Source organism: Lepisosteus platostomus, chromosome 9 (genome assembly GCF_059453375.1).
Source record: "Lepisosteus platostomus isolate fLepPlt1 chromosome 9, fLepPlt1.hap1, whole genome shotgun sequence".
Lineage (NCBI taxonomy): Eukaryota > Metazoa > Chordata > Actinopteri > Semionotiformes > Lepisosteidae > Lepisosteus > Lepisosteus platostomus.
Window position 1 is genome coordinate 62234878 of NC_142619.1, and position 24444 is coordinate 62259321.

The window sequence follows — 24444 nt, forward strand, 5'->3', positions numbered from 1 at the left end:
TGGATAAAGGATATGTTTTTATCATGAATCTGTTAATTATTTAGGCTAAATACTTCACCCACAGAAGTAAATGGTCTAATACTGCTCCCTCTATTCATGCTTTTGATTTCTTTTTTATTTAAAGTATATTAGAAATTTAAAGAATCAAAGGGCAAGGCACAATGGCAATATGAAAAACGATTCATTTTTAGCTTTTAGAATTGTGAATTCCTCTGGCCGTGAAGTGTTTATTTCTGTATCTATTTTAATATTGTCTCCTTCTTTTTTTGGGGGGGGGGGGCGTATTTCTGGTGTTCAAATAAAAACTTTAAAAAATAATCTACAAGTTAGGAAGAAGAAAACAAAAACTAAATACAAACCCTCATCAGTCGCCCTTAAGCGAACCGAGCGCCTGAACAGCAGGCTGGCGGCGGCGTCATCCGGAGCATCAGCGAGCGGGTCCCATTACATCACTTCGCCCGCACCTGATTCGCTGAAGGTCGGAGATCCTGGGAGCTGCTCGCCCGCTGTTCGGCCCCCGTCCACCGACTCTGACCCGTTAACCCCTCGGTTCCGCGGGCGCGGCAGGCACCGGGATGGCGGAGAGCGAGGCGGAGACCCCGAGCACCCCGATAGAGTTCGAGAGCAAATACTTCGAGTACAATGGCGTGCGCCTTCCTCCCTTCTGCCGGGGGAAGATGGAGGAGATCGCGAACTTCTCCCTCCGGAACAGTGACATATGGATCGTCACCTACCCCAAGTCAGGTACGCACGGGCGCCGCACCCCCACACATCGCAGTCGGCGAGGAGCGGCTCCGGGGGGTCCCGTCTTAGCTGACCTCTGCAGGAGGACAGAATCGCCATTGACCGATTCCCCGGTTTTAAAGCTGACACGGTTTCTGATGAAAGATGGAAGATTGCGTGTGGGTTTTGGATGGGTTCGGGTTTTTCCACCCCCCGTGGTTCTGTCATTCCCGGACCCCGAAGTACCGCCTGCGTCATCGTGTTTTTGAAACACTTGTTACATTCTCATTGTACGCAGTACCGTTGCCATTATTTATTTTTAATGTAGCGATGCCTAAATGTCGCTTTTGCCTGCAGCGCCTAGCAAGAATAGTCTATAGGCTTTGGGGTATTTCAGCACGTCTAGAAACGCGTTGAGCCAAAAGACGTATTTTGGATCAATGATGTCATGATCGGCCCTGTTTAGCAATTTCATGTTTCAGAAGAATAATCTGTTTCTTGTTGGCGCGGAAAAGGCCCTGACTTTTAATGGGCCGTTTAGATTGATCTACCTAAATATAGGGACTGAGAGCCTTGTATACCTTATTCCTGTGTTCTGGAGAGATAACAGACGCGCACATGCGTCATTTTGAATAGAGTCCAACCGGATTTTTAATTATTTGTTATAGGAACCTGGTGGTGCTCTTATTGTTTGATCTCTGGTTTTGAGTGGTGTTAAAACTTGACTTTCTTAACTCTAAGGGCTTCTTGGGATCCCTCTTGACAATTGTGAGAACTTCTGTTACTAAATATTCAGTGAAGGCGTTCAGATAACGATGAGGCCTGCTCACCCCATCAGATCCATCAACAGGAGCCAACGGTGTGTGTGGGGAAGCCGGCGGCCGAGTCTGTGGCCGTAGGAGCACAGGAAAGGCTGCTGGCCGGAGGAGCTGTTTGGCCGTGCAGCTGGCTGGGAGCTGAGCCTGCAGTCAGCAGTCTGTTCGGAGGCTCTGGGAAGCATGAGGTCTCGGTCAGGGAAGTAAGAGTTTCGTATGGCTACCACACAGCCGGAACAATTAAAGTGCCGTCCCTGTTCATGAACTGAAATGAGAATAATGCTGCCACAGTATGCTCTTTTTAATCGTAGAAAGGGGTTTTGTTGTACTGCGAGGATGTTGTGGGCCGGTTGGAGTTGTCTCCATTACCGCACTGTGTTTGTGTGGGCGATGTGCTTGCAGGGAGGCCTCGATCCTGTAATTAATCGTGCACAGCTTCTGGCAGTCATAGCCAGAGAGGACAGAGGAAGGCTCCTGTTCCACCGCAGTGCTGACGCTTTAGACTGAGGCGATCTTCCGCTGAGAAGACCCCACTCTGACCCCTGCGCACACGGTACCTGCAGCTAGCTTCTGGGGACCCTCTTTAGTGCTTCACAGCTCTGGACTGAGCTTCACAGATGTAAAATCCTGTTTTCTGTCCTTGATGTGGTGTTTAAAAAGAATCACTGAAAGGACACACAGCTGTGCAAAGATTGTCTTCTGGAAAACAGAAAGCATCACAGAGATGCTGCTTCAGTCTCTTAATGAGGTGTTCGAGAAGCTTTAGGGCAAAGTAAAAGCAGGTCTGTGTCGAACTGGGCAAATCAAACTGTTGGTGAAAAAGCTCTCTCATTCATCTTCCTCTTTAAGAACTGCATCGTGCCTGCACTGGCAGTTTTACTGACGCCCTCGGTTGCCATGGCATCCCAAGGACCCAGTCTCTCTGGACTGATTCCCATCCTCTCTCTGTGGAGAAAACAGGAACAGAGTTGTGCAGTTTGGCCTCCTTAGCCCTCAGCTTGACTAGTCCTGTACTGGAGCCTCTGCACCTCAGGAAGTGACATCTGAGTGCTCTTCGGTTGCATATTAGATTATAGAGTCCGAGCCTCGGCTGTCTGGAGTGCGCTGGTCATACGATATCCCAGAGTGCTGTGGTATACAGGCTGCCTAACTCTTCCATTATCAGAAAGCTGCTTGTGCTGGCAAGGGGGGCAGCAATCCTGGCCTGGGGCCTGTCCTAGAGACACCGCGCAGGAGGAGGGGCTGAGCAGCGCGCAGGAGGAGGGACTGAGCAGCGCGCAGGAGGAGGGGCTGAGCAGCGCGCAGGAGGGGGACTGAGCAGCGTGCAGGAGGGGGACTGAGCAGCGAGCAGGAGGGGCTGAGCAGCGCGCAGGAGGAGGGGCTGAGCAGCGCGCAGGAGGGGGACTGACCAGCGCGCAGGAGGAGGGGCTGAGCAGCGAGCAGGAGGGGGACTGAGCAGCGCGCAGGAGGAGGGGCTGAGCAGCGAGCAGGAGGGGGACTGAGCAGCGAGCAGGAGGGGGACTGAGCAGCGAGCAGGAGGGGCTGAGCAGCGCGCAGGAGGAGGGGCTGACCAGCGCTCAGGAGGAGGGGCTGAGCAGCGCGCAGGAGGGGGACTGAGCAGCGCGCAGGAGGGGGACTGAGCAGCGCGCAGGAGGGGCTGAGCAGCGCGCAGGAGGGGCTGATCAGCGTGCAGGAGGAGGGGCTGAGCAGCGCTCAGGAGGAGGGGCTGAGCAGCGCGCAGGAGGGGCTGAGCAGCGCGCAGGAGGGGCTGAGCAGCGCGCAGGAGGGGCTGATCAGCGTGCAGGAGGAGGGGCTGAGCAGCGCGCAGGAGGAGGGGCTGAGCAGCGCTCAGGAGGAGGGGCTGAGCAGCGAGCAGGAGGGGGACTGAGCAGCGCGCAGGAGGGGGACTGAGCAGCGAGCAGGAGGGGCTGAGCAGCGCGCAGGAGGGGCTGATCAGCGTGCAGGAGGAGGGGCTGAGCAGCGCGCAGGAGGAGGGGCTGAGCAGCGCGCAGGAGGGGGGCTGAGCAGCGCGCAGGAGGAGGGGCTGAGCAGCGAGCAGGAGGGGCTGAGCAGCGCGCAGGAGGAGGGGCTGAGCAGCGCGCAGGCGGGGGGCTGAGCAGCGCGCAGGAGGAGGGGCTGAGCAGCGAGCAGGAGGGGCTGAGCAGCGCGCAGGAGGAGGGACTGAGCAGCGCGCAGGAGGGGGGCTGAGCAGCATGCAGGAGGGGCTGAGCAGCGCACAGGAGGAGGGGCTGACCAGCGCGCAGGAGGAGGGGCTGAGCAGCGCGCAGGAGGAGGGGCTGAGCAGCATGCAGGAGGAGGGGCTGAGAAGCGCTCAGGAGGGGGGCTGAGCAGCACTCAGGAGGGGGACTGAGCAGCGCGCAGGAGGGGGGGCTGAGCAGCGCGCAGGCGGGGGGCTGAGCAGCGCGCAGGAGGAGGGGCTGAGCAGCGAGCAGGAGGGGCTGAGCAGCGAGCAGGAGGGGCTGAGCAGCGAGCAGGAGGGGGACTGAGCAGCGCGCAGGAGGAGGGACTGAGCAGCGAGCAGGAGGGGCTGAGCAGCGAGCAGGAGGGGCTGAGCAGCGCGCAGGAGGAGGGACTGAGCAGCGTGCAGGAGGAGGGGCTGAGCAGCGCGCAGGAGGGGGACTGAGCAGCGTGCAGGAGGAGGGGCTGAGCAGCGAGCAGGAGGGGCTGAGCAGCGCGCAGGAGGAGGGGCTGAGCAGCGCGCAGGAGGGGGACTGAGCAGCGTGCAGGAGGAGGGGCTGAGCAGCGAGCAGGAGGGGCTGAGCAGCGCGCAGGAGGAGGGACTGAGCAGCGTGCAGGAGGAGGGGCTGAGCAGCGCGCAGGAGGAGGGGCTGAGCAGCGTGCAGGAGGAGGGGCTGAGCAGCGCGCAGGAGGAGGGGCTGAGCAGCGCGCAGGAGGAGGGGCTGAGCAGCGCGCAGGAGGAGGGGCTGAGCAGCGCACAGGAGGAGGGGCTGAGCAGCGCGCAGGAGGAGGGGCTGACCAGCGCTCAGGAGGAGGGGCTGAGCAGCGCGCAGGAGGAGGGGCTGAGCAGCGCGCAGGAGGGGGGGCTGAGCAGCATGCAGGAGGAGGGGCTGAGAAGCGCTCAGGAGGGGGGCTGAGCAGCACTCAGGAGGGGGACTGAGCAGCGCACAGGAGGGGCTGAGCAGCGCGCAGGAGGGGGACTGAGCAGCGCACAGGAGGGGGGGGGCTGAGAAGCAAGGTATTTATATGCAGTGAGTGTTTTCTCAGATCCTTCTCTTTGTTCCAGAGATGTAGAATCCTGCCTGGCTGTTACTGCATTGCTCAGCAGTGGTGTGTGTGCAGAGAGATCAGTCACGCTAGGAGCAGCTTCCTCTTTCACTGAGGTTGCAGTTCTTGACTGAGCACGCAGAAGCTGTTCTGCAGCCCACTGAGAGGAGCTGTGTGACTCCTGTCTCGTTGTGGATGATACACACACTGCAAATTTGTGTTTTCTTGAGCAATACACACAGTAACCTTCAGCAGGTATGCACCGCAAAAGAGGTCAGCTCTCAGTTCTCAATTCAGTACTTGAATGATTGGAAAGTTTGAAGTCCTGGAGTGGCCTGGAGTGGCCTGGAGTGGCCTGGAGTGGCCTGGAGTGGCCTGGAGTGGCCTGGAGTGGCCTGGAGTGGCCTGGAGCCTACTTCTGGCCTCTGTGGTGATAATGGACTGAATCTCATTAAGACCTCTGTCTTATGGGATATGAATTCCAAAGCTTATGAAAGTAAATCCCAACAAATTAGATTACTTACTGTATACTGTTATCTACTCTGGGAAACATTTTATTCTGCTTCCAGTGTGTCTGAAGTCCTCCTGATGCTTGGACGAACAGTGAGGGATGTGATCTGTTCGTCTGATCAGCAGCATTCTGGCATGACGCTGGGAACTCTGTGACCCTGCTGTGATTCAGGAAGTGGGAATGGAATGGTTACTATGCACTGAGCAACTATTAACCCAGCTTAATTTTGTCCTACAAAATTTTCGATTCAAAATGCATCGTATGCAGCACAGTTCCATGGATAAGGTGCTCTAATCATCCCATAATCAGCTTATGCAGCTTAACATTTTATAATTTTAGAACTAGGTAATGCATTTGATTGAAAATCATGTTAGCTTTTCAAACAAATGGCGATACTGGTGATTTTGTTTCATTTGTATTTCCGTTCCCAAAACTGGGCTCAATAATGAGTGATGTCTGCATCATGTATGTAATTGGACATGAAGTGCTTGTGAGAACTGTCTGGAGTGCAGAATCCAGACTGCAGTTGTGATGCTGGAAGCTGTTAGTATGATGAGATGATGATGCCAGTTCTACACTGTGATTGCAGTACTGGGAAGTGTGCCTGTCCTGTGACAGTTCTGCACTGTGATTGCAGTGTTGAGGAGTGTGCCTGTCCTGTGACAGTTCTGCACTGTGATTGCAGTGTTGAGGAGTGTGCCTGCCCTGTGACAGTTCTACACTGTGATTGCAGTGTTGAGGAGTGTGCCTGCCCTGTGACAGTTCTACACTGTGATTGCAGTGTTGAGGAGTGTGCCTGCCCTGTGACAGTTCTGCACTGTGATTGCAGTGTTGAGGAGTGTGCCTGTCCTGTGACAGTTCTACACTGTGATTGCAGTGTTGAGGAGTGTGCCTGCCCTGTGACAGTTCTGCACAGTGATTGCAGTGTTGAGGAGTGTGCCTGCCCTGTGACAGTTCTACACTGTGATTGCAGTGTTGAGGAGTGTGCCTGCCCTGTGAAAGTTCTACACTGTGATTGCAGTGTTGAGGAGTGTGCCTATCCTGTGACAGTTCTGCAATGTGATTGCAGTGTTGAGGAGTGTGCCTGCCCTGTGACAGTTCTGCACTGTGATTGCAGTGTTGAGGAGTGTGCCTGCCCTGTGACAGTTCTGCACTGTGATTGCAGTGTTGAGGAGTGTGCCTGTCCTGTGACAGTTCTGCACTGTGATTGCAGTGTTGAGGAGTGTGCCTGCCCTGTGACAGTTCTGCACTGTGATTGCAGTGTTGAGGAGTGTGCCTGCCCTGTGACAGTTCTGCACTGTGATTGCAGTGTTGAGGAGTGTGCCTGCCCTGTGACAGTTCTGCACAGTGATTGCAGTGTTGAGGAGTGTGCCTGTCCTGTGACAGTTCTACACTGTGATTGCAGTGTTGAGGAGTGTGCCTGCCCTGTGACAGTTCTGCACTGTGATTGCAGTGTTGGGGAGTGTGCCTGCCCTGTGACAGTTCTACACTGTGATTGCAGTGTTGAGGAGTGTGCCTGCCCTGTGACAGTTCTGCACTGTGATTGCAGTGTTGGGGAGTGTGCCTGTCCTGTGACAGTTCTACACTGTGATTGCAGTGTTGGGGACTGTGCCTGCCCTGTGACAGTTCTGCAATGTGATTGCAGTGTTGAGGAGTGTGCCTGCCCTGTGACAGTTCTACACAGTGATTGCAGTGTTGAGGAGTGTGCCTGCCCTGTGACAGTTCTGCACTGTGATTGCAGTGTTGGGGAGTGTGCCTGCCCTGTGACAGTTCTGCACTGTGATTGCAGTGTTGAGGAGTGTGCCTGTCCTGTGACAGTTCTGCACTGTGATTGCAGTGTTGAGGAGTGTGCCTGCCCTGTGACAGTTCTGCACAGTGATTGCAGTGTTGAGGAGTGTGCCTGCCCTGTGACAGTTCTACACTGTGATTGCAGTGTTGAGGAGTGTGCCTGCCCTGTGACAGTTCTACACTGTGATTGCAGTGTTGAGGAGTGTGCCTGTCCTGTGACAGTTCTGCACTGTGATTGCAGTGTTGAGGAGTGTGCCTGCCCTGTGACAGTTCTACACAGTGATTGCAGTGTTGAGGAGTGTGCCTGCCCTGTGACAGTTCTGCAATGTGATTGCAGTGTTGAGGAGTGTGCCTGCCCTGTGACAGTTCTACACAGTGATTGCAGTGTTGAGGAGTGTGCCTGTCCTGTGACAGTTCTGCAATGTGATTGCAGTGTTGAGGAGTGTGCCTGCCCTGTGACAGTTCTGCACTGTGATTGCAGTGTTGAGGAGTGTGCCTGCCCTGTGACAGTTCTACACTGTGATTGCAGTGTTGAGGAGTGTGCCTGCCCTGTGACAGTTCTACACTGTGATTGCAGTGTTGGGGAGTGTGCCTGTCCTGTGACAGTTCTGCACAGTGATTGCAGTGTTGAGGAGTGTGCCTGCCCTGTGACAGTTCTGCACTGTGATTGCAGTGTTGAGGAGTGTGCCTGCCCTGTGACAGTTCTGCAATGTGATTGCAGTGTTGAGGAGTGTGCCTGCCCTGTGACAGTTCTACACTGTGATTGCAGTGTTGAGGAGTGTGCCTGTCCTGTGACAGTTCTGCACTGTGATTGCAGTGTTGAGGAGTGTGCCTGTCCTGTGACAGTTCTGCACTGTGATTGCAGTGTTGAGGAGTGTGCCTGCCCTGTGACAGTTCTGCACTGTGATTGCAGTGTTGAGGAGTGTGCCTGCCCTGTGACAGTTCTGCACTGTGATTGCAGTGTTGGGGACTGTGCCTGTCCTGTGACAGTTCTGCAATGTGATTGCAGTGTTGGGGAGTGTGCCTGCCCTGTGACAGTTCTGCACTGTGATTGCAGTGTTGAGGAGTGTGCCTGCCCTGTGACAGTTCTGCACTGTGATTGCAGTGTTGAGGAGTGTGCCTGTCCTGTGACAGTTCTACACTGTGATTGCAGTGTTGGGGAGTGTGCCTGTCCTGTGACAGTTCTACACTGTGATTGCAGTGTTGAGGAGTGTGCCTGCCCTGTGACAGTTCTGCACCGTGATTGCAGTGTTGAGGAGTGTGCCTATCCTGTGACAGCTCTGCACTGTGATTGCAGTGTTGAGGAGTGTGCCTGCCCTGTGACAGTTCTGCACTGTGATTGCAGTGTTGGGGAGTGTGCCTGCCCTGTGACAGTTCTACACTGTGATTGCAGTGTTGAGGAGTGTGCCTGCCCTGTGACAGTTCTGCACTGTGATTGCAGTGTTGGGGACTGTGCCTGCCCTGTGACAGTTCTGCACTGTGATTGCAGTGTTGAGGAGTGTGCCTGCCCTGTGACAGTTCTGCACTGTGATTGCAGTGTTGGGGGATGTGCCTGCCCTGTGACAGTTCTGCACTGTGATTGCAGTGTTGAGGAGTGTGCCTGCCCTGTGACAGTTCTACACTGTGATTGCAGTGTTGGGGAGTGTGCCTATCCTGTGACAGCTCTGCACTGTGATTGCAGTGTTGGGGAGTGTGCCTGCCCTGTGACAGTTCTGCACTGTGATTGCAGTGTTGAGGAGTGTGCCTGCCCTGTGACAGTTCTGCACTGTGATTGCAGTGTTGGGGGATGTGCCTGCCCTGTGACAGTTCTACACTGTGATTGCAGTGTTGGGGAGTGTGCCTGCCCTGTGACAGTTCTACACTGTGATTGCAGTGTTGAGGAGTGTGCCTATCCTGTGACAGTTCTGCACAGTGATTGCAGTGTTGGGGAGTGTGCCTGCCCTGTGACAGTTCTGCACTGTGATTGCAGTGTTGAGGAGTGTGCCTGTCCTGTGACAGTTCTACACTGTGATTGCAGTGTTGAGGAGTGTGCCTATCCTGTGACAGTTCTGCACAGTGATTGCAGTGTTGGGGAGTGTGCCTGCCCTGTGACAGTTCTGCACTGTGATTGCAGTGTTGAGGAGTGTGCCTGTCCTGTGACAGTTCTGCATTGTGATTGCAGTACTTTTACCAACACTGCTATGTCCCAGGCAGTGAGCATCTCTCCCAGCCCTGACAAGCCTGATCGATCTGCTTTCCTCACCCAGACAACCCCTTCAAGCTTGTCGTTTCCCAAGTTTTTTTTCGGTTCAGGATTTTCCCTTCGATCTGTTCAGGTCTGAAGTCTAAAGCAAAGCATAATGATGGTGTATTTCCTCCTTATTACACAAGAAAAACAAAGTCTGCTCCTAGCACCTTTGACCATTGAGTCTACAGATGCCCCCCCCCCCCACCCAATCACATTTCCAGAGTCCGGCTGTGTGAAAGTGAAACCTGGTCCAGCGCCAGAGTGAGCCAGTCCACTCCCCACACACCAGCTCTCAGTGGGGAGGAGAGCAGAGTGATGGAGCCAGTTCAGAGATGGGGGTTATTAGGAGGCCATGATTGGTGAAGGCCAGGGGGAAATCAGACTCAGTCTCCGGGGTAAAACCCCTACTCTTTTTGAGAAGTACCCTGGGATTTTTAATGGCCACATAGAGTCAGGACCTTGGTTTTATATCTCATCTGAAGGACGGCGCCTGTTTACAGTCTAGTGTCCCTGTCACTATACTGGGGCATTAGGACCCACACAGACCACAGGGTGAGCGCCCCCTACTGGTTCCACTAACATCTCTTCTAGAAGCAGCCTTTGTTTTTCCCAGGAGGTCTCCCATCCAGGTACTGACCAGGCTCACACCTGCTGAGCTTCAGTGGGCTGCCAGCTGTGAGTTGGCAAATGTGACCCCAATTAACCTCTACCAACCAAGTGAAAGACTGAAGTGTTTTGAAGGTTTTTGGTACCAAATAATGAATTTTACACTCTGATATTTACTTTACAAATTCAGCATAGGATATTCTTGGAAGCTGCTGTTTGCTCACAAAATCACTACTGACTAGCGGGTGACTGTGTTTGGCTATTGATTATTTCTGGAGCCAGGCCAAGTGTCTGGTGTATTTTTCAGCTCTGTACCTTCTTTACAATCCTTTTAAAGAAGGATCTATCTTCGCTGGCTCAGCAGAAGTTCCTCTAATGCTATATTTTGCATGGCGTGAATTCATAATGAATAATAAATGTTAAATGCATGTAGAGATTTCCTGATTTCTTACTGCTTCCAATTAACATTTGTGTATTTCTGTAAAACATCCATGGAAATAAACTGGGTTCAGGACAGGGGACAGACACTCTCATAAGTGATGTGAATTTATTGAACAGAATTGAATGCCAGCAGGCTTGATATAACAGGCAGAGGTTCATTCCACATTGAGCAGTAAGAGGAAGAAGCACAGTGTTTCATGGAATATGTGTCTGCCTGGGCTGCATGTTACTTTCGGTGAGGCGTTCTGGTGTGCGGGGACTGACGGCTCTGACCCCCCTGTGCTCAGGGACCAGCCTGCTGCAGGAGGTGGTGTACCTCGTCAGCCAGGGCGTGGACCCGGATGAGATCGGGCTGATGAACATCGACGAGCAGCTCCCTGTCCTGGAGTACCCCCAGCCGGGCCTCGACATCATTCAGGTACCGCGCCCCGTGAGCCTGTGCCCCCTGCGAGGGGCGGGATGTGGCACCACGCTCCTCTCTCCCTGCTCCACAGAGCTGGGAATGTGGCAGGCGGCCGGAAGCTCACTGCGTGCATGCCAGGTTTCCCTCCTCCTCCCCCTGCACGTTCCACAGAGCGCAGTGCAGCCTTGAGAAAAGTAGTTACGGGGCAGAAACAGGTCTGATGTAACTGCAGTGTATAGAAACCAGCCTTTCCCCCTCCAGACACTTCCCTGTTATTAGAAAGTGACTTGCAGAAAAACAGACGTTTTGGAATGTGACACACAGTGGGCGTTAAGAGTCCTTTTCTTGCTTTTGTTGATCTAAGCCGATCTTACCGGGTCAAAGCCATTTCTGCAGTCTGGGGGCAGAGCATGATGCACAGACGGGTGCTAAAGTCTCACCTGTGGGCAGTGGGCCACAGGAAACAGGTTTCCATGTCAGGGGTTGTGCTCTGCTGCTCTTTCAGGAGCTGACGTCTCCTCGCCTGATCAAAAGCCACCTGCCCTACCGGTTCCTGCCCACCGCCATGCACAACGGAGAGTCCAAGGTGAGGCTGCGCTGGCCGGACAGCAACGCTGGACACTGCAGGTTCTGGAACCTGCTCTGTGCCGCCAGCTGTTTCCAAGTCCAGTACGACCATCTGATATCACAGCGTCCACAGTACACGGCCTACACACTGCCCAGGACAGTCTGCTCACTGCTGAGGTTGGAGTGTTCTCCAGTCTGACTCCAGCTGTTTTAACACAGCTCACTGCCTTTAGATGCTTGTCTGGAAAGAGATACAGGGTCTCCACAATAAGGACCCGCAGTGCTGGTATATTCAGATGTATTCTTTCTCGTTGGCGACAGTGGAAGTTTTTCAAGAAACGTGCACAAAGGCTCAAGGTTGCTATCTGATGTCTGAAACAGAAATTGTAAGCTACGGTCCTCATTTGCATAGTTAGAGAACACTTCCCAAAGACCAGCAGGAATCGGGTTGCAGTTTAAATTATTGGGTTTCTATAAAATGTTGCCATTTTTATTGATGCACAGAGAACTTTATTTGTTCTCAGTGTCATTCCGAATGTGCCCAGTGAGCTATTGATGTAACAGCTGTGTATCAGTCTGTCTTGTACATTCTGTTATACAAGAGGTCAGAGTAGCACAGACGTTCCAATATCTAGTGCACAATGGAAAGTTTTTTGCACGGCAGCTGGGTCTTTGTATCTCAGTGTTTTTTTTAACAAACAGTTTTTGCTGGTTTTGTGGTCTACAATGTGCCCTGGCCTTGTGTGTCGCTTCTAGAGCTGTGTCTGAGCTGCTGTGCTGTTTCCAGGTGATATACATGGCCAGGAACCCCAAAGACCTGGTGGTGTCCTACTATCAGTTTCACCGCTCCCTGCGCACCATGAGCTACAGGGGGACGTTTCAGGAGTTCTGCCGCCGCTTCATGAATGACAAGCGTGAGTATGAAGCAGTGCTCCACTTTCCTGGGAGCCTGGATAATGTAGTTCACGGTGTGCTCTTTACTCCTGGTGAAATGTGTACGTGCTGCAGGCCTGGAGGTGTGGGACATCAGCCTCACACAATGCCGATTAAGGAGCAACGTCAATACGTGTCTCTCCTCATGTCGCGGTTTATTTCAGCTGAACATGAACAAGTCACTGTAGCAGCTGCCCTGGGTAATGGGAAACGGGCAGCAGGAAAATAAGCAGCTGTCGGAACAGCTGGACAGGGGGTGAGAGGGAGCTGAAGGAGTGATACTGTTGCAAGTCGGCTTACTCCTGTCGGAAAAAAGACCTGATGCCAGGCAGGGTTAGGGTACTCCTTGCGCTCTCCTGCCTGTCCCTGGCGAGTCCCAGGACGCAACAGGCTGGTCCTGCATGTTCCGGGCACAGCCTGGTCCCGTAGAGAGAAACAATGTCTCGCAGTGTTTTCCCATCACACCTCTGTGTCGTCTCTCTCTTGCCGCAGTGGGGTATGGATCCTGGTTTGAGCACGTGCAGGAATTCTGGGAGCACCGAATGGACTCCAATGTGCTGTTCTTGAAATATGAAGACATGTACAAGGTACTGGAGTAACCTTACTAATCTTATACGTGTCTGAGCATGCCAGCAGCCATATCACCCTGCAGCTTACAACTGGTAGCCCACTGCAGCTCAGCAGGTGTGAGCCTGGCCAGTACATGGATGGGAGACCTCCTGGGGAAAAACTAAGGTTGCTGCTGGAAGAGGTGTTAGTGGGGCCAGTAGGGGGCACTCACCCTGCGCTCTGTGGGTCCTAATGCCCCAGTATAGTGACGGGGACACTATACTGTAAAAAGGTGCCGTCCTTAGGATGAGAAGTGAAATCGACGTCCTGACTCTCTGTGGTCATAAAAAATCCCCCTGGTTACTCTGGTGTTCTGGCCAAATTTCCCCCTGGCATTTACCAATCCTAATAATACCCATTTCTGAACTGGCTCCATCACTCTGCTCTCCTTCCCACTGAGAGCTGGTGTGTGGGGAGTGTACTGGTGCACTCTGGCTGCCGGCGCATCATCCAGGTGGGGCTGCACACTGGGGGTGCTGGAGGGGATCCCCATGACCTGTAGAGAGCTTTGATTGGAGTGTATAGAAAAGTGATTTATAAGTGTAAGGAAGTATTATTATTACTGTATTAGTCCTGTGATGCAGCTGTCCTGTAGAGGAGGTACCGAGCGGTGTGGATGCTGGCAGGCTGAGCTCTGTGTTGCCCCGACAGGACCTGGCGACCCTGGTGGAGCAGTTGGCGCGGTTCCTGGGCGTGTCGTGTGACAAGGCCCAGCTGGAGTCCATGGTGGAGAGCTGCCACCAGCTGATAGAGCAGTGCTGCAACCCGGAGACCCTCTCCATCTGCAGGGGTACGTCCTGCAGCCCCCCTGCCCCACGTGGGGTGTCCCAGGAAGAGAGTGGTAGGGCGGGGGGGGTGCTTTTCATCTCATGGCGATTTTCTTATCATGGCTGAATCATCAAAGAACCATGTAGGTCTCTCCGATTATCACAGTTACAAAAAAAATGTCATCTAGCAGCAAAAAAATGGTTTAATTGCCCAGTCCCAATATACTAATCTAACTCAGATTTAGGTCTGTTCCTGTTGCCTTGCTTGTGTTGTGTGCCGCCATTAGAGCAGGCTGTGAAAACTAGATGCCATGATATTTCTCGTGAGAGATTTAAAAACAGTTGCCTCTCATTGTTTTTTTTCCCAGTGCTAAATTTTGGGAAGCATCCAGATCTGCAGGTGCAAGGCCCGTCTGTGAAGGGACTGTAGTAACGCCTGACCCGCCACTAGAGGCCGCCAAAGGGAGGCCTCTACTGTAGATGGGCTCATTGGGTGTCAATAGGTTCATTAATTATATAATTTGTTACGTGTTAAATTCTACATTCTCACATGGTATTAATCAGTGGTGTTAGTGGGCATTAGGAGCAGTGGTGGTGGGGGAACCTCTCTCGTGTTAGCCTTTGATGTGTAAGACCTGCAAAAACTCCTACATGAAACCTCTTGCACTTTAAAGTTGCTGTCATCGTGGATTTTTAGCATGCCCAGATTCCTGGAGCCAGCGTTTTTTAAGGATGGAGTCGGCTACAACCCCTTTACTAAAATGTGTTGAAATATTGTTTTAACTAAAGTAATTTTAAAGAGTTTTTCCTCTTATCTCTGAAAGCAGCTAGGGCGATATCTGCCCCACAGTTTGAACGCACATGAACCTGACTTCCCTTGGCAAGCAGATGTGCTGACTCTGCAGGTCTGGCTGACCTTCCTCCTGGGTGTAGCCACAGCCACTGCCTGAGCTGCAGTCAGGGTTATGGGCTCAGTTCAGCTGGCGGCGAGCTCTGCCCTGTCATGCCACCTCTTCAGACAGGCAGGGCTGTCACATGACCAGCTGGGATGCTCCTGGCCCTGACCCCTTCAATATCGCACTGAGAACTTCTCAGTTTCGGTTTTGGTTTGAGTTGAGTTAGTCTTCCATTACAGTGCAAGGTACAATTTGGTGCAACCATAAATCTCAGTGGACACACCTTTACCTTGCTTACCTGCTGTTATTACTGTATCATTCAGAATGTAAGAGAGGCTTCAGAGGAGAGAGGGCCATTCGGAGCTGCCCTGCATTGCTCCCCCTCCTCTCCTGCCCCTGCTGTTCCCCCTCCTCTCCTGCCCCTCCTGCCCCGTGTTGCTCCCCCTCCTCTCCTGTCCCTCCTGCCCCCTGCTCTCTGGCTATCTGCACCTGTGGCTGGAAGGTTGCCGGTTCGTGCCCCGTAGCCGGCAGAGGAATCCTACTCCACTGGGCCCCTGAGCAAGGCCCTTCACCCCAACTGCTCCAGGGGTGCTGTATAAATGGCTGACCCTGCGCTCTGACCCCCAGCTTCTCTCCCTGTCTGTGTGTCTCATGGAGAGCAAGCTGGGGTCTGCGAAAAGACAAATTCCTAATGCAAGAAATTGTATATGGCCAATAAAGTCCTCTTATCTAATCTTATCTTATTACTGTATCATTCAGAACATAAGAGAGGCTTCAGACCAGCCATCTTGTTTGGTTGCTAATAGTAAAAAAAACTGGGGTACTAGTTTTGACAGCATGGATGGGAGGCTTGTTCCAGGCTCCCACTGTGTGAACAGTGCCTCCTGTTTTTAATTTTAAATGCACTTCCCTTTACTAACTGAAACCTATATAAACGGAGGTACATGGCCTGATACAAAACTGTTTCACAAGGATGTGTGCATGTTTTCCTCAACTGTCCCTTTCAGGATACAGGATTATCCTATTAAATACAGATTTCCAGCAGCACAAAGCCGAGTGTGCTGTGTATTATTGCCAAGTGGTACTCCGCCACCTGCTGGCCATTCCGGAGACAACAGAAAGGAGAGTGCGACGAGAAACGGCAGAAAATCCCCAGAGCACACCACTTTTATACGTGTATAGTGTTCACTTATTTATTTTTTCATGATGTAATCTCGTTATTATCATTATGATTTTGTTTTCTGCCATACATAGAATCCTTTTTTACTCTGTTTTTAAGTTTATGTTCATACAATTACTTTTAAAGATTATTTTTGTAACTAAATTGCATCATTTTGTTCTTTTTTTTCCAGTTGGTTTGTTTCCTATGGCTTCATACTTTCTGATCTCCATGTGTTTATTGTTTATCGTTTATTTTTGTTAGATTTGTTTCCCCCTCCATTCCCTTTCTTTTAGTGCATGGATCACTTGAGTTGAAGATGCGTTGACATTGGGCTGTAAAGTGACAAGTCTGTAGAGGCTTTGTTTCCCGCAGTCCTACAGTCCCCCTGTAGGAGTGCAGGGGTGTGATCCAGCTCTCTGCTCGAGGTGAGTGGTGCTCCTGAGCTGTGCAGCGAGAGGCAGCGGTTTACTGCCCATGAGGGACAGGCAGGAAGGCTATCACAGTTCCTGCAAAGAGGAAACCACACTGCGCAGTGTCAATTGTTTATTTTGTACACCTTTCGGTGAACTGAGAATCCCGCTGTTCCGGGACATGGGAATCGGTTAGCACATCTCCAGGAAGACCAGCACAAGATTAAAGATTCTGCAGCCCATCTCATTTTGTTCAATGTGATCGATTTTTGCTGTACAAGTTCTCAAAAGATTTTGGTCTGTTTTGAAGTGGGAGTTGGACGGGGGCGTGTTGCATCAGGTGCTGTTTTTCACCTTTCCTGCTTGTTTTACTCTGCAGCGTAGTAATTACCGGGGAACAGTAATTCGTTCTCCATGAAGCTCCCTTATTTTCCCCTTATGCACTAGCAACAGGAAAGCCTCTTTAGATGTGTAATAAGGAATGAATCTGAATACCGGAGTGTGTGAGAGCCCGTCTGGGGTGAAATGGCTTTCTGTTTGTTTGGTGCCAAATCAGAAAGCTTCTGAACGAGGTTAGTGCTATAATGGAAGTTGTCTTCCTGAAACCTGAGTAGAGCAGGCGTCTCAAACCCCTGCCCACCCTGTGGCCTGAGAGCCCCCAGGGGAAGAGGTGCTCCTGTGACCCTGTTCTCCCTGTAACCCTGTTCTCAGGGCGCGTGGGCCTGTGGAAGGACATCTTCACCGTCTCGATGAACGAGAAGTTCGACGCGGTCTACAAGCAGAAGATGGGCAAGTCGGACCTGACCTTTGACTTCAGCCTGTGAAGATCCTCCAGCTGCATGGAAACCACAGACCTGACTGCATTGCTTCCTGTTCCTGTAAACCCGCTGGACCAGCTGGCTACTCCCATCTTGTGTCACAGCACGTAGACTTCAGTAGAGACTCCTGGATCTCCAGTTGCTGTTTTAATCTTACTGTATAATCAATCATTCATCTTTCTATTCTAGACATATGATGGTATATTTACCCAGCTTTGCATAAGCCAATGGCACTACCCTGCATAATCGTTTTTGGAGGTGAATTTCAAGGTGTACTCCGATATCCAGCTGCAATAGTTATTAAACAGGCCCCCGAAATAAGATTCATTTTCCGTTCCCCAGTGTCAGTCGTTGCACGGCGTGCTGGAAGAATCTCAGGTTTCGACTGCTGCAGTAAAAGCCGGGCCTCCCAGGAACAGTGTTGAGATTCCCCTGCCCCCCCCCCAGCAGCAGCAGTGTGACGAGTCCGCCCCTGCGGACAGCACGCCTGCTGTGGCCCCTGCTGTTGGGTTTCCCAGGCTGCTGTGCACAGAGCCAGGCCCTTGCGTGTGCCTGCTGCGCTGGAGCCTGGCCGCGGTCAGATTAACGCTGCCCACGCTGAAGCCATCTGCCCCCCCCCCCCCACAGCTGCTCTACTAGGAAGTTCTGCTTGGAGAATTTTTCCCCCTTTCGGCCTGACCGCTGGTGCGCTCATCTGCAGCGCCGCGGGACGCCGTCCCTCCCACCTCTGGCCCAGCGCGCCCAGCGCCGCCCCACTGCTCCGCAAGACGTGCAGTCCAGCCTCGCGGCGAACCCGCGTTACAGGGGCCGCCAGAGTCCTGCGGGGACGCGACCACCGGGCCCCTCAGCGACTGGACACTGCACCCCACCCTCGGGCGCGGCAGCGCAGCGTAAGGACCCTGCACACACCACCTTATTGGGGAGATTCCTCTCTGGTGTCCAGAACGTCCTTGAACACTACACAGGCTGGAGGTCCCAGCGGCCCCCTACTGCACAGTGAGACACTTACGAATGTCTTTATGGTGTGGCTGTACAAAGCTTGTCCAGATGTTGTCGGTGACATTCCTAATGGCATGGCTAGACTCGATAGCACTTTTCCCTGTGACCTGCTCTGTTTTACCGGTGCACGGTTTTGGTTCTATTTTTTATATTGTTTGGTTATCGTGCACATTCCTATGCACTGTACTTTCCTTTCTGGCTTGCTGGTTTATTAATAAATAAGTCTTCGGCCCCCTGCATCTTGTGATGTGTCACTTCCTAGAGCAGACAGAAGTAGCGAGGTGTTGTTACAAGGTGTCCGTTAAGAAACGTATAACCCGACCATCAGTAGAAAATTATTCAATTCAAATATATTTTTATATAGCGCCTTTCACAACAAGGTTGCCCCAAGGCGCTTAACAATGCAGGTGACCATACATGTGAATACAGAACAGAAAAGACCAGAGAAAAACAGAGCCCTGTGGAGCCTCACTGTGGACATCTGCTCATGCCTCTTAAGACAGTGCTCTGTTTACCTGTTCCCAAGCCAAGTTTAGGCATTACCTGGGATTCCTGTGGCTTTTAATCTGGGAACCCGCGTTTTAGGAAAGTCTTTGGCAAAAGCCTTCTGGAAATCTGAATGGATCATGTCTGTGCCTTGTTGGTGTTGAATGTTCTTGTTGCTTGTCAGGAGAGCTCAAGCAAGGTAGTTAAAGGACACCATTCCCTTCTAACCTCATGCTGGCCGTCTCTCAAAGTGCTGGTGTTTTCTAAGCATTCTTTAGTTTTGTTTCCGTAACCCTACCGGCAACAGAAGCAAGACCGTCTCCTAAAATGTCCCTCTGTCTCAATGCATCGGCTTTTGCACGTTTGCAATCCTTCGGTCGGTGACCCGCTCTTGAATGAGAGCAGGAATATCCTACTAAAAGGTGTATTGTTGATTGATTTATTCAGCGGTCACTTTCATCCAGAGCGATTAACACTTGCACCCCTTTGCAGGAAGTCTCTGTCGGGTGTTTTACATCTGGTGGAGCGCTTTGCTCAGGGGTACAACAGCAGTGTGAGTCCAGAGCTCCACTGCTGACGGAATAGAGCCCTGTGCCGTGTGTGAGCAACCCCTCTTCCCTCAAGGTCTGGCCGGCCGATCGGCTCACCCTGCTGCCCTTAACTGTAACCTCAGCGTCAGTCTGCTGCAACTGAACATTACTGACGGGGACTTCTGACTGACTGACTGACTGACTTACCTGCGCCAAATGTCCTTTTAGCACCTTGACTATTTCTCCTTGTATTTCGGCGCCTGTTACCGGTCTCGCAGGAGATTGACCCCGGCCCGTACCGCGGTTTTACCGTTGCGGCGCTAGAAACACTGCGCTGTACCGCCTCGAATGCCCATGTTGTGGAAAGTCTCCCTTCCTGGTGAGTTCACTGATTCTACCCATCGGTCATGCTAATAAAGCACCTCGAATTGAACGGTTTCAGCCCCCCAGCGCTGCTCCCTCCGTCGCCCCTGAAACGCGAGCGGCGCCTGCAGCGCCCCCTAGCGAGGGACAGGTGGTGGTGCGGAGCCCGTCCCCACGTGCCCGGCGCCGCCTCCCCCTGCGCGCGTCGGGGCGGCCGGTCCGTGTCCACGGCAACCGCGGCGCGTCCCTGGCGACCGAGCGGGGGCGCGCGAGGGGGAGGGAGGGGGTTACCGGGTGAGTCTGCTTGCGGACACAGACATCGCCGTGAACGGGAACCTTGATATCATATAAAACACAGACGTCCGGGACCCGCGGCGTTGAGAGAGAGAGAGAGAGAGAGGTAAACGGGGTCCTTGTTAAAAATAAGGTGTTAAAATAAGCTTCCGAGCCGGCTGGCCGAGCGGGGGTTTAGCGGAGATGGCCCGGGACAGCCCTTCACCGGGTCGAGGAGAATCCCAGGACAAATCGCCCCCACCCTCCTCCACCGTTGTGGAGAGCAGCCCTCCCAGCAGCAGGCGGTAGACACCACGTTTCCCAGCAAATGTGGCCGGTTCGGGCCGAGTGCTCGGAGGCAGGCTGCCAGGCTGAGCAGCGGTGAGGTCGCAGAGTGGTCTGGGCAGGACGGGAGCTCATACCGGCGTCGGAGGCAGACGAGCATCTGGGAATCGCGCCGGCCCTGTTCTTGAAATTGTGCATGATCCGCTCTATGCGAAAAAAACAAAAAATCTCCGTGCCGGAGCGAGGTCGAGATTGAGAGGCTCGTCTCCCGAGCTGTTTTTTTAAAAAAATGACCAGATTTGAAACCGGGGAGTACCGTAGCTGGTAACGCTTAAAGGTCGTGAACGAGTTTGTTTGGGACTTTCACCGAGGGCCAGACCCCTGTACGGCAGTGATCTTCAAAACAAGGGGACACGGTTAATATTCCCACGGGTAGAATCAGGTGATCCGGACCAACCCCCGTCACCTGTGCAGGTGTATCTAATTCCCCACTGCGGGGCGGCCACGCAAGCGCGTGTGTCAGATGACGTGTCCAGCGGATCCACGGGGCTTCAGCACTACAGAGGGGTCTCACGAAGTGTGTTCTTGCATAAACAGCTGCCTCGGGAAATTCAAGCGGTTTCAGAGTTAGAAAAGCTAAATAAAAGCACAGTTCAGTATTGAATAACATGAGACAGACGCGTTTTAGATACTAGAATAACTCAGGCGTGACAAATGTAGGAGCCCAACGGTATTCTGCCAACTGTATGGAGGGACACAAGGGATGGTATTGATTAGGCACTGACACAAAACTTCCAGACCGTGGTGATACCTGTTGAGGGGAGAGAATCGCCAGTGTAGCACTCATCCATCAAAGAGCAGTAGAACTGGCGCGAGCCATCGTAGACCAGTATCGCATGTGAAGTTATGGGAATGGCGATTATAACGGAACTAGAGAATCTCTGTGGTCTATGTAAATAAGATCCTAGGGGATCGTCAATATTTGTTTAAAAACATTAGGCCTCGCGGGGAAGTAGGAATTCAAGGAAATGCGAATCTTTGGACAGAGAACTAGTTCAGAAAGAGGAGACAGAGGGACCCACATGGGGAGGTGTGATGAGTGGACTACCAGAGAAACCTGTGGAGGGATGACTGCTCGTCCTAATTTCCAGTTCTAAGATCTAGTTTCTTGTCTAGTTAGTAAATCATTCAAGTTCACAGGTGACACCATACCTGGAGGGCTAGCAAGCTAGCAAACAGCTGTAAAAGCAGTAGCTGAAGTCCAGGACTGGGCCAGCGTCAATGTTCAACATCGACGATCTAGACTCTTGTCTAGTTAGTACATTATTCAAGTTCACATATGACACCAAAACAGGAGGGTTAGCAAACACCGTAGAAGCAGCCAGCTGAATTCAAGACTTTGATAAAATGCCTACACTGCCTACACTGCCTACACTGCCAGGCAAAAAGAACTGAATGTTTTCAGTCTTGGACAGCCAGTACCCTGGCCTCCCTCTGGAAACAGCTGGATGAGATCCTAGAATCTACTGGGTACTAACTAGCAAACGGGCCAGATGGACTGAATGACCTCATCTCCTTTGTAACCTTTCTCATCGTCTTTTTCTGTGTAGCATAGTTATTCTTTTTTAAAGAAAAAAGCATTGTAATGAACAGTGATGGTTCTTTTCATTTATGCTCCCTGCAGTATCACAGAAGTTCAGAAAGAGCCTCCGTTGTGACGGTCTGGGTCACGAGTGGGGAGCTTCAGTGCCAGCGTGTGTTGGTGAAGTAAAGGTTAATTCCACGCTCAGAAACAGAAAGATGAAATGCAGTGTTTTTCGCCTGCTGGGCCTTTTGATCAGCTGAAATGGTATTTTTTCTCGGTGCTTTTCAGTGTAGAATTAACCTTTACTCGTTCCTTATTCAGATAATGAATAATAGTAATACAGTTCTTCATTCTTTTGTGGGTTAAGCTAAAAATTAAAAAGTGACTATTATTTTGAAGGAGCAATCAGAAACATCTGTAGATCTGTTTGCCCAAGGCAGCGGTCAGTGATGCAGTCAGTAAGAGAACAGACCTACTGCAAAACGTACAATATCACAAATACAGTCTCACCTGGCGTGTCTGCTCTAACACGTCTGTCAGTATTAAAGACCCATGCTCACCGTGCTGCAGGGTGTGTGGTTATGCTTTTAGGGGATCCCTTTAGGTTCTCTGAATGCTAACTCTACTTTCATGGTGTTTTACAAAAACTTTGAACAGTTGAGCAGATTGAAATCCGTAAAACTGCTTTTGCTTTCCTGCTCCTGTGCGATGCACCATATTACTTTTCAGAAACCACCGTAAAAGAACCGAGGAGCGTGGAGCTACAGTAGTACTCTGGAGCTGTGCTGTTTTTGGAAACTATCCTGCGTGATTCAGTGAAGGAACAAACATGTACTTCTTGACATTCTGTCACTGGTTAAAGTTCACCCTGTTCTCGTTGTTACAGGAGAGCAGCGCGGCTGTGCTTCAGCCATGAGCGGTTCGCCGGCAGCCCGCCCAGCTCCGGGCGATCTGCGCCCCGTTTCTCGCGGCATCGTCATCCTCCCCAGACCGCGGTCTTCCTCCGTCAGGTCCGCCTCCAGTAAGTTTCACCTGGGCCGGCTCGTGGTGCAGGAATGTGCACCCTGATGTGGAGACTGGGAGGCTGTGTCTGTGAGGATGTCGGGAGGAGCATCGGGTTGCTGTTGCTCGCATTCTGCCGACCTCAGGAATACTTTACACACCGTGCTCCCGACACGCAGTACGTTTTACGGAAAATGATGAGGATTAATGTGAAAAAGTTATCAATAATCCTGACGTCATCGCACTTCAGAAAAGGGGAGAGCTGAAGCCTCTTAAATCAAATATTTAACAAAGGTGCTCAGAGGGGGCTGATAGGCTTTATGCTGCTCTTCAGAGGTCCTCTGGATCAGCACGGCTCCACGCGCCCCCGGTGTGTAACTGTGCTGTGCTTCCCTGCAGGCTCCTCGGCCCCCTCGGCCCCGGACGAGCACCTCTCCGCGGCGGACGTGGAGCGGGCCCTGCAGCGCCGGGCGGCGGGCAGGCAGGACGCCCTGCGGAGGGCGTTCCGGGCCAGCGACCCCGAGGGCAGGCTGGCGGTCACGCCGGGCGAGCTGCGGCGCGTCGTGGAGAGCTTCCTGCTGCCGCTCACCGGGCGCCAGTTCCAGGCCCTGCTGGCCCAGGTGGGTGAGCGGGGTGGGGGGGGCTGTGTGTCTGCGTCCTGGTGCTGGTGCTGCGCCGGGCTTGTGCTCCAGCTGGAGCAGAACGGTCGCCACAGGCAGGAAGGGGTGACGGCCCCTCTTTATGAACGTACAGACACAGAGCTGGCTCGTCTCTCCCCTGTCCCGCAGAGTAAGACCACTGGGCTCTGCAAAGCCTGGTCTCGGCCCAAACCCAGCCTGACAGCTGGCAGATTGACCCACTGTCCTGCTGGTACTAAAGTGCTTGTCTTTTTAACATCACAGGCCTTTACAGTGTCCATATAATAATAATAATAATAATAATAATAATAATAATAATAATTGCTTACACTTATATAGCGCTTTTCTGGACACTCCAATCAAAGCGCTTTACAGGTAATGGGGATCCCCTCCACCCTGAGTGTGCAGCCCCACCTGGATGATGCGACGGCAGCCATAGTGCGCCAGAACGCTCCCCACACACCAGCTCTCAGTGGGGAGGAGAGCTGAGTAATGTAGCCAGTTCAGAGATGGGGATTATTAGGAGGCCATGATTGGTAAGGGCTAATGGGAAATTTGGCCAGGACGCCAGGGTTACACCCCTACTCTTTTCGAGAAACGCCCTGGGATTTTTAATGACCACAGAGAGTCAGGACCTCGGTCTATATATGTTAAATAACATACATGGAAGAGGTGTTAGTGGGGCCAGCAGGGGGCGCTCACCCTGCAGTCCATGTGGGTCCTAATGCCCCAGTATAGTGGCGGGGACACTGTACTGTACATATGGCATGTGTACATATGGCAGCTCTGTTTGATTTATTTTATTTCAATGAAGACAATTAAAACCCTGTTCAGTTCAGTTTCTTGTCATATGCACAAGTGCAGAGAGATGCTTATTTGCATGTGTGCTCCAATACAAAGACATTAAGGAAACACCAAAAACATAAACACAGAACAGTGGCAGCGACAAGTTAAATAACATACATCTTAGAAAAACATTTTTTGCTTTGATTGTAGTTTAGTCTTTATGATGAAAGGCATTTTTGTGCAATTTCAAGAAGTATTTAATAGAAACGTGTGTGCTTCTATTTTTGAGAACCTTTTTTTTTCAATAAAAGAAGGAACATAAGATTTGAAGGAGCAAGAGCTAACAGCTACAGTGTTCAGCAGGCTCCTGAGGTGCCCTCTTTTGCCAGCAGGTGGCGCTAAAGTACAGCTCCAAATCTGGTTCCTGCTGTGAAAAACTTCATCTCAGCAGACTTCAGCTGCTTTCTTCGTGAGCTGTTATGTAGGTTATACAGCTCTTAAGTTAAGATTGTTATGATTTGATGGTAGAAATGGAGCTCAAGTGCCAAATAGAAATTAAATGTTGAAATCTGATG

At 52.1% G+C, this 24444-nt stretch overlaps 2 protein-coding genes across 4 annotated transcripts in view; both read left to right on the plus strand.

Moving 5' to 3' along the window:
• The first annotated feature begins 389 nt into the window (after positions 1-389).
• Positions 390-17249, plus strand: sult4a1 (sulfotransferase family 4A, member 1). 2 transcript variants are annotated; one of them, XR_015941279.1, is made up of 8 exons: positions 390-744; positions 10645-10775; positions 11266-11346; positions 12115-12241; positions 12753-12847; positions 13521-13659; positions 15988-16119; positions 16816-17249. XR_015941279.1 is itself a non-coding variant. In XM_088646091.1 (7 exons), the coding sequence occupies exons 1-7, from the start codon at positions 576-578 to the stop codon at positions 16926-16928; spliced, it is 855 nt and encodes a 284-aa protein (XP_088502217.1). In that variant the 5' UTR covers positions 394-575; the 3' UTR covers positions 16929-17249. The 2 variants fall into 2 exon arrangements, 1 of the variants encoding a protein (XP_088502217.1); XM_088646091.1 differs by lacking the exon at positions 15988-16119 and having other exon boundaries at positions 394-744.
• Positions 17250-19569: 2320 nt separating this feature from the next.
• Positions 19570-24444, plus strand: part of efcab6 (EF-hand calcium binding domain 6) — a 57725-nt gene continuing 52850 nt past the window's right edge. The window contains exons 1-3 of one of the 2 annotated variants that reach the window (XM_088646094.1): positions 19570-19700; positions 22330-22464; positions 22845-23065. In XM_088646094.1, coding sequence (XP_088502220.1) covers positions 22356-22464; positions 22845-23065 — 330 coding nt within the window. In that variant the 5' untranslated portion in view covers positions 19570-19700; positions 22330-22355. The remainder of the gene's footprint in view (positions 19701-22329; positions 22465-22844; positions 23066-24444) is intronic. The other variant, XM_088646095.1, reaches the window with a different exon arrangement.